The 13,505-nt window shown below is 42.2% G+C and overlaps 1 protein-coding gene across 1 annotated transcript in view; it reads right to left on the reverse strand.

The window, feature by feature from the left end:
* Nucleotides 1-11,878, reverse strand: part of LOC120514507 (solute carrier family 2, facilitated glucose transporter member 5-like) — a 78,660-nt gene extending 66,782 nt beyond the window's left edge. Inside the window, exon 1 of the mRNA XM_039734922.1 lies at nt 11,633-11,878. Within this exon, the coding sequence (XP_039590856.1) occupies nt 11,633-11,677 (45 nt within the window). The 5' untranslated portion in view covers nt 11,678-11,878. The remainder of the gene's footprint in view (nt 1-11,632) is intronic.
* Nucleotides 11,879-13,505: the final 1,627 nt, after the last annotated feature.

Here is a 13,505-nt window from a genome sequence, read left to right on the forward strand (position 1 = left end):
AACACAGATAATCAATCAAAACAAATTCTAGTCTTTAGACTAATTTCTAATGTCTGCCTTTTTGATGGAGTTCAAGTTCAAATGGAGGAGGATTCATAACTTTACTAAATTTTGTACAAGAAATTGAAGACTAAACCTTTGGTACCTAGTCGTCAGGCGCAAAATAAAACAATACAAGTCTCTTGAACCTGCTTAAGCCAATTATCGCTTAAAGGGGTGGGCATGCCAAGTGCTCATTCTGACCCCTCGGGTGCTGTCCAGTGGTCTTATCTTTAGGTGGTGTTGTGTGCAGTTATATCAAGAATATCAGTGCATTGTAGTGTTGTCTTATTTATTTTTAATCCTGATTAGCGACCTCATTATTTGCTGAGAGACGTGCCTTGTAATGTCCACAGGGCTGCACAGCGGAGCAGTGGTTAGTGCTGCTGCATCACCATTCCACTCGTATGTATTAACATATCCTACCATTCCCTGTACCTGTGTGGACTTTTCATGCTCTCTCTGTGTCTTTGTAGGTTTTTACTGTTGTCCCCGAAGAGGAATCTCGCCAGGACTCACTAACCTCCATTTCATGTCCTCATACAGAAAGTAGAAGTTGGCTATGAACATGGGGTCTCCAAGTCAGTAAGCCATAGCTTGTCCAGTGGAGCAATGGGAAAGCTTCACTCCAACCAACTGCGGCTGGAAGGGTATCACATCTCAGAGTGACTGGCACACTTATCTTTTAGCCTGCTGGGTGTAGAATCTACCTGGTGGAGGAGCACATGTAGGAAGGGGGCAGCCAAGCTGAGTGACCGAGGGGGCCAGTTACTGTGCGACACGACGCCCTCCCACCTGCAGTGTACAAGTCACAAACCTTCTTGTTGAGCTGTTCGGGAAGAAGTTCAGTTGGCTAAACTCCAGTTTACTGACCTGAAGCTCCCCAGTTTGTTGTCATCCTCCCCATGTGAGGAGAAGATATGGTGAAGGATGGACTTCAAGTGATCCCATCGCATGTGTGCTGTCCAGGTTCCTCCCCATCCCAAAGGTTAACTGTGAATGTCTGTGGATGTTCGAATTCACAAAGAGTGAACCTTATCACCGGATGACTAAGCCTGGTGCTGAAAAAGCACCTTGCCAGATTTCTTTCTACCCCTTATGTGCAAAGACTGTAATCCATTACAACTAACTAATCACTTCTCCCAAACTAATGTGGGTGCTTTACTCCTTGATTGATAGAAGAAGCAAAACACAGAAAACTAGCGACTCTACTTTTTACTGTACTGTCTATAAATCCAAAGTAACACGCAAATGTTCTTGCAGTATTTTAATAAGGAGGACATTATACCAGTCACAGTGAACAGTAAGTAAAGAGCATGACTTACATTAGCGCTGTGTTATCTCAAAACACATGAAACACCAAAGAGAACCCTTTAGTTCAATAAAAGAATTCAAAACAAAAAAAAAATCTTACCACGTAGATGTATCCCCTCAAACACTTGCAAACGAGTTAGTCCAGCTACCATTTTGTTCTTTCAGAGTGGAGTGCAGCATTTGACACCACAGACCACAGAGGTCATCTAGGCCACTTGGTGGGTCTCTCTGACAGTGTCTTCAATTTTGTTTCAGTCTTATATGACAGATTGAAGATGGATCCATGATGTTGTATGTGTATCACAAAGATCTATTCTAGGCCCGCTTTTATTTTCAATCTGCTTGCACCCATTAGGCCAGATTATCTCAAAACACAAGTTGAATGCCATAGCTGTGCAGATGCAACACGGCTGTACTTCTGTAGCACCCTATGGCCCTGATGCTCTAGACTCTTTGATGCGATGTCTTTCTTATATTTCTGAATGGATGATTGATAATTTCCTCAAGCTATATAAGGAAAAAAAACTAAAACATTAGTCATATTCTGAGTCATAAAAATGGAAACAGTGAAAGTATTAGCAATAAACTAAATCTCTAACAACTAAAAGTCGAGGTGGAAGTAAAAAATTTAGGTGAAATCCTGGACTCTGATCAATACTTTAAATTGCATATTTACTAGAGTACTAGGACTGCATTGACAACAACACTTGTATAAAAATCGTCGTGCTTATCTGCCAGAACCATTCGAGATGTCATCGGCTGAGCATTTCTTGGTTTTAAGGGCAAAGCAGAGACAAAATGACGACTGAGGCACAGTTTTATTATTGAACCAACTGGAGGACACAAAAGAAAAAGAGCTACATACAGGCCTCTGGAAGTACACAAACGTGCATGAAAGAGGAGGACTGGGCCCAGTGATTGCGTAGCAACTCCAAAGCGCAGCCCACCAAGCCAGAGTGCTGCACCACACGTTTAACTTGGAAGGAAGTTATGCAAAGGAAACAAAAGAAGTCATTCAGCTCAGCAAATAAAAAATGGTTTGTGGCACTCAAACCTCAATTTCACACATTAACAACTGCCTTGAGGGGGTCTCAGGCATTAGAGATATCTTTTAGTGATAAATGCATCAATATGTCTGCTAATCCATAAATTTAGTAGCATTTATTAATACACTTACAACTGGCAAGTGTTGTTGGGCTGAATGATGAAAAACGAACCAAGCATGTCGAATTTATATATATATATATATATATTTTAAAAAAAAGTCTTATGCAAGAGAAACATGTAAATATCAAAAAGTCAAAAAAAATACAGTAGGAAAGGCATGTCTGATGTCCAGTGCTGTACTGATGCAGATTTAATACACGTCTTTTGCGTGACATGTTTTGAAAGGGCCGCCAGCCCGATGTTGCAGTCCGGACAGTAGAAGTGTGTTTCTTTGAACGCTTTTCTTATGTATTTCTTTTGCTTGTGCATTACAGGGTGAAACGTCAGTGTCTGTTCTACACAGGCAAAGCAAACCCTTGTGTTACTGAAGGCTACCACAGCGCAAGACTTGGCGACTTCCCCATTTACCATGACGTGAACATTGACAGTTACTGCATTGTGAAATGTGCTTAGGGGGCACTTGACTGCAATCATTTTGCCATTTTGTGAAACAGCTGCTGTTGCACTAGAGTGAAGCTTCACACCACTGAATTTACTGGGCATGTCATGGCGGTTCGCTCGGTACAGTGTCCTATGCATCAATTTCATTCACCACGTCAACGTTTAACTCATGGCATTATAATTACTGCACTTTTCAAGCAGTTTCAGTATGTTCTAAAATAGCCTTTACAGCGTTTTTATTGTTGGAGGCCCCACATTACACACTCATAATCATTGATAGAATAGAAATATTCTTTTTTTTTTTCATGGCATCATGTTATTTCATCTACTAGATGGCAGCAGAATACTGTCCCAAGAGTTATTCAAGTTTAACACTGTAAAGCAGATCATTACAAGACACCCCACCTCTGACTCGGGGTTAACCGTAATTGCATACAGTTCCAAAACTGAGTCATGCTCAGGATTAACGTGCCACTATCACCCCTTGGGCTGCTCCTCATCTTGGAGTTGAAAGAGTACCAGCATGGTGCCATGACAGCTAGTAGCTGGCATTTACTTTTCCCCTCCTTCTTCATGCGATACGTTTACTGGGTCAGTATGTATTTATGTAAGTCCAGCACCGCCAAATCAATCATTTACTACACACATCTGTTGCCATCTCTACAGGGTGTTATTGAGCCAAACTCTAATGTTGCCTTCGAGACAAAAATAAGCAAAAATCTGAGACATTATGTGAAAACTTTACAGCATTGGTTACCTCCATATGAATCAGACACTGCACACATTCTGTGTGCTACTGCACGATGTACGTTATTAACATCATACATCAGCACGTCTTAATGCTTAGTGACTTCTGTATGAGTGAAGGCACCATATACTGGACAGGTGTTTGTGCTGAAGTGACCATCAGCATGGGAATTTTCATTTGCTTTGCTGACAAGGAGCACAGCTTGTAACAGTCAGTCAGTAGTAACAACGGCACAAAAGTAAACTCAATATAATGCCCGACTCCTGCTCTAGAAATTCTTTGAAATTAGTGGATGCCTCTGCAGTACGTGACTTTGGAATCTGCGCATGTTGTGTGCTACAGGCCTGACTAGTACTAGTTAATCTATCATTTGGTAGTTGTGAAGAGGGTATACAGAAGGACTTTCCTTTGTTTACTGTTAAGTGTTTTTCTTAAATAGGCTCAGCTTGAGTGTGTGTGTGAGAGACATGCATGGATATGCACCAGCTCCCCACAATACGGCCCTGGATGAAGGGGTCAGTAAATGTCTATAGTATTTAAGTTTATAAACTGAACATAAATAACACTAAACCAAGCACACCTTCAGGAGGTGCAAAAAGTCCCCCAAACCATGGCATGGAGTGGACATGCAAAAGCAAACAAAAAATATAAAGTGGAAATCCAATAAAAACACGAATACAGTCAGGGACGGTCCTAGCCTGTTTGGTGCCCTGGGCGAACACCCCCGGTACCCCCGGCAAGCGTTTTAATAAACACTGAACAAAATCAGTGAAATAAAACAAACTATTGGAAATATAATGTCTAACAGAATCAAATTTGACATTTATACAGCACCAAAATATTTCGTTATAGTGTAAAGAATTTCATTTCACTTTAATGCCATCTCCAGTCATCAGTTCACCAGGTCACTAACAACTACATAAACCTTTTCTCTCAGAGCTGCAGTCAGTTTATTATTTCGGGTTAACTTTCCCCGCCTACCACTCTCCACTACGCGAGTCATTTGAATTAGTAAGTTAGCACACAAACATATATATCCATACAAAAAACTCTTACAAACTCAAATCATTTTATCAACATGTTCAAAATCTCATTTATGATATTGTACCGTTTTAAAGCCTGTAATATGCACTCCAATTATGGCGAATTTACTAACCTGTGATAAAGAATAAAGAGAGTACAGGCACTGAGCTGGCGTCAGCTTCACACAGGACGATTTATTCTTCCTGTTTGCTGTACTCTCCTCTATGCTGCTCGCGCAAGGAACGCCCATCTAATGATTTCTGCGATTTCGCACAACCCAGGAAAAATTAATTGTGACAGAATGGGCTTGGATTGACAATATTATGAATATTATGAATGAAATGTGCTTTATTTGGAAGCACCGCGCCCCCCTCTCCTTTCGACAAGTTGTGTGTGAGACTTCAGCACACTGAGCACAGCAGCAGCAGCAGCAGGCGCACCGAGGGCCCTCGCGCTCACTTCCCACATATATGGGTGTGTTAGAATTTAGAAAACACATCAGTGCAAATTACAAGTCTATATCATAATGTCAGGTGCTTTTGTGTTTGTTTGTTTGTTTGTTTTTATTCTGTTTTATTTTGCAAGCTGGTTATTAGATGCCGCGCCAGCCAGCCGGAGAATCCCCCGCCGCCCCATCCCTCTCCTCCCTGTGCGGCAAGCAGCAGGCACACCTCGCAAATGGAGGGTGCCCTTACTCCCCAAAAATGGGCAATAGAAAAAAATATCAGTGCCCATGCAATCCCAAAAATGCGCTGGCATGATGTGGGGGCAGCATGGGCACACGCAAAAAAAAAAAAAAGCCCAAGATGCTGCCCTGGGCAAAGGCCCATGTCACCCATATCAAAAAGCGCCACTGAATACAGTCACTTGAAAAACAAAAGAGACAAGAACTAAGGCTGCACTGAGTAATGGAGGATGGAGTCCACTTACAGAAGGCGGTGCGGTGCAGACATGCGAGCGCCACTGGAAAGAGTAGGAAGAGGTATGGCCATGGCAGGGGCAAGAAACACCACACATACCAGGATATGCAACACTGCAGAGCCGTTGATGGGGCTAAACTTTAAATATGAAGATCAAAACAAGACATTAAGTCAAAGAAAATACTTGAAACAAGTAGGGGAACAAACTGAGGACATGAACAGCCACAGGACAATCAAAGACACAAAAAGAAACTTGCCTCAGTCCAGCTCTAAACAACAACAATAGCACCAAGGTAAGCAAAGAGGAGCGTGAACTGTGCAACAGAGACAAGGAGCACAGCTGGATGGAGAGCTCACCTGGATGTCACAAAAATAAGCTTTATACACTCTGCCATACTGACAGTGTTAATGCTCTCCATAAGTACGCACATTTGTATGTACAGTATACGATCTACAAGGGTGTAAACACACACACAAAGACATCTACACATGAAAGGTTCACACACCCATACATAAAGAAACATACATGTTTCCAATGTACTCTATGTATACTGTCTAAAAGTGAGCAAACACACACACATACTTCATATATATATATATATATATATATATATATATATATATATATACACTGTATATTATATATAGTCACGTACAAGCACTTAGGGAGCAGCGAAATCGCATGGCAGGGGAACACAATGGTGTGCTAAACTTTCTTTCTTTATTTCGACAGGAAAGATGAAAAAACGCAACCATGAATCCACCAGAATACCTTAGCAAGCAGAACAAGTCGCTCCTGGGTTCCTTCTTTCCCTCTAGCCCCCCTATGATGACGTCACCACATCCCATCAACCTCAGCGGTTCCTTTCCTAGCATTCGCGTTCCCACAGCATTTAATGTCCGCCACTGCAATTTGAAACTGTCTGTACTGTCCTTTCATCCTTGACCAAATGTCTGTGACAAACCATGTTGACAGTATACGGGGACAGACTCCCCAACTCTTTCAACTTGTTGGTTGTGCTTCTTTTACTAATATATACAGTATATACACACACACTCACCTAAAGGATTATTAGGAACACCATACTAATACGGTGTCTGACCCCCTTTCGCCTTCAGAACTGCCTTAATTCTACATGGCATTGATTCAACAAGGTGCTGAAAGCATTCTTTAGAAATGTTGGCCCATATTGATAGGATAGCATCTTGCAGTTGATGGAGATTTGTGGGATGCACATCCAGGGCACGAAGCTCCCGTTCCACCACATCCCAAAGATGCTCTATTGGGTTGAGATCTGGTGACTGTGGGGGCCATTTTAGTACAGTGATCTCGTTGTCATGTTCAAGAAACCAATTTGAAATGATTCAAGCTTTGTGACATGGTGCATTATCCTGCTGGAAGTAGCCATCAGAGGATGGGTACATGGTGGTCATGAAGGCATGGACATGGTCAGAAACAATGCTCAGGTAGCCTGTGGCATTTAAACGATGCCCAATTGGCACTAAGGGGCCTAAAGTGTGCCAAGAAAACATCCCCCACACCATTACACCACCACCACCAGCCTGCACAGTGGTAACAAGGCATGATGGATCCATGTTCTCATTCTGTTTACGCCAAATTCTGACTCTACCATTTGAATGTCTCAACAGAAATCGAGACTCGTCAGACCAGGCAACATTTTTCCAGTCTTCAGCTGTCCAATTTTTGTGAGCTCGTGCAAATTGTAGCCTCTTTTTCCTATTTGTAGGGGAGATGAGTGGTACCGGTGGGGTCTTCTGCTGTTGTAGCCCATCCGCCTCAAGTTTGTGCGTGTTGTGGCTTCACAAATGCTTTGCTGCATACCTCGGTTGTAACGAGTGGTTATTTCAGTCAAAGTTGCTCTTCTATCAGCTTGAATCAGTCGGCCCATTCTCCTCTGACCTCTAGCATCAATAAGGCATTTTCGCCCACAGGACTGCCGCATACTCGATCTTTTTCCCTTTTCACACCATTCTTTGTAAACCCTAGAAATGGTTGTGCGTGAAAATCCCAGTAACTGAGCAGTTTGTGAAATACTCAGACCGGCCCGTCTGGCACCAACAACCATGCCACGCTCCAAATTGCTTAAATCACCTTTCTTTACCATTCTGACATTCAGTTTGGAGTTCAGGAGATTGTCTTGACCAGGACCACACCGCTAAATGCATTGAAGCAACTGACATGTGATTGGTTGATTAGATAATTGCATTGAACAGGTGTTCCTAATAATCCTTTAGGTGAGTGTGTGTATATATATATATATATATATATATATACACATATACACTGTATACACACACACAAAGTATCTCTGTATTCCCATACATTAATACTAACAGAACTTAAGCCTTACATTCTGCATTTTTTATGGAATGGATAACACAGGCTTTGTGTTTAACATAGGAACAGAAACATTTATAGAAATACTAATCAAACCAAGTCAATTTTAATTTCTAGAGCACATTTAAAAACCAGAGAAGAAGTTGACCAAAGTGCTGTACAACTACCATAAATACACTCATGCAAAGTGAATATACACTAATATATACAATAAATAAATCCATCCATTATCCAACCCGCTACTGGATATCCTAACTACAGGGTCACGGGGTCTGCTGGAGCCAATCCCAGCCAACACAGGGTGCAAGGCAGGAAACCCCAGGCAGGGCACCAGCCCACCACAACAATAAATAAATACACCAAAAAAACAAATATTAACACACAAGTTTATAAAGCTAAAGACAGATTTACAGGCACGGTTTAAAAACGTCCAAAGTTGGTGCTGACCGAATATAAAAAGGTACACCATTCCACAGCTTAGGAGCAGCAACTACAAAAGCATGGCCCCCTCTAAGTTGAAGTCTAGAACTCAGAAGACGCAGTAACTTCTGGACAGAGTGATTTGTGATCTAAGTGATCACGAGGGAGAGTGAGGGTGTAAGAGGTCAGCAAGATAACAGGGGGCCAAACCATCCATTGACTTAAAAACAAACAGTAAAATGTCAGACTCAATCCTGTAATGAACAGGAAGCCAGTGGAGAGAAGCTAAGACTGGTGTGATGTGATTCTGTTTCTGTGTGTCTGTTAGGAGCCTGGTAGCAGCATTTTGGACAGTTAAAGACGAGCAAGGGATGACTGATTAACGCCAATGTATAATGAGTTGCAATAGTCAAGCGGAGAAGAAACAAACACATGAATTAGCGCTTCAAAATCGAGTACAGAAAGGGCCTGACCTTAGCTAATACCTGAACTAGTTATGAAGTGGAGTTAAAATTTTAAATTCCACCCAAACGAGCGAGTCAGACATGTGAATAATAAAGAACAGAACAGACTAAGACGCCGACAGTTCCGATGTAGTAAAGGACATCGATAATGTGATCAGTTCAAATTACAGAAAATGGCAAAGTGCAAAATAAATCAAAGATGTTGGGCCTACAGGCAAAATATAAAATAAATGCAAACCTTAATACATAAGAAACCAATAAAAGACTAAATGGTGTGAATATCATACTTTTTTATAATTATGTAGAAAAATGTTGTCTAGTTTAGATAAATCTATATAAAAGGCTCTTTTCTAGAAGCTTCCTCTATGGCCACACCTTTATCTGTAAGCGTGTACACACACAGTATATTACAGTATGCACACACACACACACTCACCTAAAAGCATGTCTGCCAACATAGTACACACACTTTATTGGCACACACTTGTACCAGACCGTCTAGCCAATGCCCACGCCCCTGTGCATATCACATGAACCCTCATCACCATCAGTCCTGCTTGGCCACATCCAGCGAGAAGCGGCCAACAGCCCTCTGCACCAAAGCATCAGCGTGACCATTGGCTGCTGGCTTTAATTCAGCAGATCTAAAGTCAGGTCAGAGGTCACTTTTCCCCTTAAACCCCCCGTTATTCCTCCCTCTGCCTCAATATTTCCGAGCTCAGAAGGTGGGTTTAAACCTGGGTGTTGTTTCAGGTCGCTGGGGGGCCGCACCATAACAATTTTGCTCCAGCCACTTTCTTTAAAGGGACGGCTCTCTGACACCATGAGCTGAGCTGTTTGCTCCATTGTCTTCTCCTTGATGTTTATCCACATATTAACGGATGCTGGTGTACAGTAGATCTTTAAAAATACACCTACATCTTAAATACACCCACACGTGCCGCTATATTCCATATCTTACAACTCCTTGATTAAGCTAAAACTAGATTCAGATATTGATGGGGAAAAAGAAGAGATGTGATGGTTGAACAGATTGGTGCAGCCGCCAAGGATCGGGATACTGAAAGTATTACGCGAGAGTCCAAATGTGTGGTGACAAAAGTGTACCCCAAAATTATCCTTTACACACTATTTTTAGTTGTGCTCCTCCAGTTTACAAATTCAAAGAATTCCACCTAAACCTACAGCCACTGCTGACCTTTCCATAAGATCCGAGACCCCAGTGGTGGTCAGTCTCCTCCTCGGTCTGCTGTAGCATCCTCAGGTTTTCAGGGTTGGTTCATCAAAGGCCAATGTCGGGATGTGAGATCTGTGAGGTTTGTAGGATTCTGAATTTGTTCCCATAGATGGGCTCCATGCTCCGACTGGCGTTCCTTTCACGGTGCCCAGCCAAGTGATTATCCCTCCTTTAAGGTGTTCATCTAAATGGTTTACTAGCATTCACAATCACAGGACTGTGTTCCCTCACCTATATTTTAAATGGGCCATCCGTCCATCTGTTGGTAAAATAGTTTGATCGGGGTCAGGGGTGAGAGGGCTGGAGTCAATCCAGGCAACATCCAACACAAGACAAAAAGTGACCTTGGACGTGGCATCATTCATGCCTAGAATGGCCCAGTTCGGTAACCCTTACTAAACTGGCACTAACTTTTGGCATATGGAACGAAAACAAATGGTCCTCCATTTCCCCTGAAAATTAAATTAAGACATCAAGTGTGATGATGTGTGGGTGGCAAAGAATCTTATGAGATAAGGCTTCAATGTGGCTTGTCATTAACTTGAAAACTTGAAGAGAATCAATACAGCCATGTCATCACGAAAAACAAGACAGCATACAAAAAAAAATCCTCAAAAGGACTCTCACATGAATAATAAGTAAATTAAGCTGTGTCGAAGTTGTGACTGGCTAAAGAAGCCCACATTTGTTTGTTCCTAAAGAAGTTCCTAGAAGATCAAACACACTCACTTCCTATCAAAAACACCCAAAAGCCATACTTTTTTTTCTTGTTTATTAATTTTAATTAATTAAAAGGAAATAACAATCCATACAATCAAACATAACAAAACCAAACCTCAAAACCATTGCTTAATTGTTTTATATGACATATCCGTCCACTTTGGTAAATTTTCAACAACCATCAATCGGCAAATACCGATTAGGAAAAGTCATCCACTGGATTTAAAAACTTCAGACACTCCTATCATGGGTTCTCTTTATTTACGGGGTCGGTTGGAATGAAATTCTTCGCAGCGAATTTGCTCAGCAGAGCCCAGGTGGTGAAGGTCTCAAGCCGTTTGGGACGTCCGCATTTACACAGCAGGAATGCAATATTCTGTAACAATCGTCTATTTCAGTGGGCAGCTCTGGGTGCATACACGAATATCCATGCCCTGCTCTGTACGTAGAGACCATTTGTGCAAGCGTCCCCAGAAAAACAAGATTACCGAAAGAGTCGCTCAGGACAGGCGGGTACGAGCGTCATGTGCGGCCGCTGCCTGCCACTTTAACGAGAGTTCAAGTCGGCTCAGAAGACGCACCTTCCAGGGTCAAGGAACCCGCACACATTTCAATACACAACGCTCGCACAACTTAAGTCTGAAACACAACCCATACTTTTCATAATCTTCCCGAACTCTCCCGACCGCTGCAGGTTTAATTTAATTTTAAATAATAAGCTACACATACTCTGAGCACACTAGCAAAGTTTTAACGAAGTTTACGAAAGCTTTTACTTACCCCTTTGAGTTTTCCGTCGGGGTATAATAACCGTTCTTCTGCCATTTCAAACAAGTCACCTTAATAAATAAAAAGAAGTTATACACGACCAGGGAAAATAAAATTGTAAAGTTGTGTGAATGAAATCAAAGGCACGGACATAATGTTACGCGACGATGCGCGGGGCTGAACCGCGTCGTGGAGCCACCCAATCCCCTGCTCAAAGCCTATAGTAATGCTCCAATCACAGTCACGCGCTCGCCCGGTGTCCCCGCCTCTCCACCAGCGCTCTTTCAGTAGCAAGTCCATTGTAAACCGACTGTCTGTCTTAGTTAAGAGAGTTGAGGGCGGAATGAAATCACATGATGCCAAGCAGCGTGATTTTAGAAAGGGAGGCAGGGAATCAATTTGTCGACTTATATTTTCAAAGCGTCCTGGCTTCTGGAATTTGCTGGAAGAGCTTAATTCCGAGTGTGCCGGCGTTGCGAAAGGGCTCAAGGAAACTGGCGCGGCTGAAATAGGACTGGCCGAAGAAGACTGAATTCAGTTAAGGTTTCATTGAAAACATGTTTTTCGTATTTATGAAACGTTTACATTAATAGTGGTGTAAAATGCTTTGTAATACTGAACAGCATAAGAGGCGCTATAAAAACAGACCGGCAGCCGAGTGTACTGACCATTCTAAAAGTCCCGCCCATACTTCATACGTACCGAGCGATTCATTGCATTCCGCGGAAAGCTGACAGATGTGTGGCACATCCTCATTGAGAACCTCGGGGCGCCGTTTATTGTATGAAAAATAAAAACAGGAATTGAGTAAAATATTATTACATAGCTGAGGCCTTTATCCAAGACTACTTACAACAATTAAATACAGTTAACTGCTTAACCTTTCCAGTTTCCAGGTGAAGTGACTTCCTGATGATCGCATAGTGTCAGTAGCAGGACTTGAACCCAAACTCGGAGTCTGAAGGTTAAAGCGTTAAACAGCACTCCTAACTGCATGTCTATTAAAGAAATCTGGAAGAATTTAAGATTCTACTCTTGCATCTGGATGTTTTGGATGGGGAGTTTACGCATTCTCTCCATTTTTGTGTGGGTGTTCCTCCCATGTTTTAAGGCATGCAGGTTGGGTTAATTTGTAGTTCTAGTTTGGCCGTGTGTGTGTGTTTGTGTGATTGGACTTTCATCCTGCCCAATTCTGTTCCCAATCTTGCACCAGTTCTGTTTGGGTAGGCTCTGGACCTCCAGACACAGAACTGGATTTTTCAGGTTTGAAGATGGTATAGTACATTGTGTTGAGGTTTGGTGGGTGTGTGTGTCAGTGTGCGATGCACTTGTCCCTTGTCCGGTTGATTGTTCCTGCCTTGCGCACTGTGCTTGGTGGAATACTTGGGATTAAATGTGTTTAGAAGGCGGTATAGAAATCAAATAGAATACATTGCTGGCAATCATACCGAAGTACATACAGACGTATACATTACATGGCAAATATGCTGATAGAAAAAGACAACATGACAGTTTCTGGAATGAGATGGCCCCAGCTGTAGCTTGTGTACTTTCACAAAACATTTCTTTGACTTAGACACTCTGGCTGTCAATGCAGCTTGTAAAAGACACAAAAGATCATGAACTTTACTTTTTCCCCAGTGTGGTGCAGATGGAATACAATTTGAGGTCTTAGGTTACAGCAAGACAGGCCATTTTTCTGAATATCTCAAACTTCACCAGAAGCAAGTAAGAGTGCCACTGGAATAGAGTGGGTAGCCCTGTCATGTGCCATCATTGCCAGATGTTATGGATTTAGCTGCTCCACCCTGTCCAGAATTCAGGACAGTTAACCATCTAAGATCCAGTTTCCCTTAGGTGAACACTCCAGAGCAGGAGTGACACA

Source organism: Polypterus senegalus, chromosome 1 (assembly GCF_016835505.1).
Source record: "Polypterus senegalus isolate Bchr_013 chromosome 1, ASM1683550v1, whole genome shotgun sequence".
NCBI classification, from domain to species: Eukaryota; Metazoa; Chordata; class Cladistia; order Polypteriformes; family Polypteridae; genus Polypterus; species Polypterus senegalus.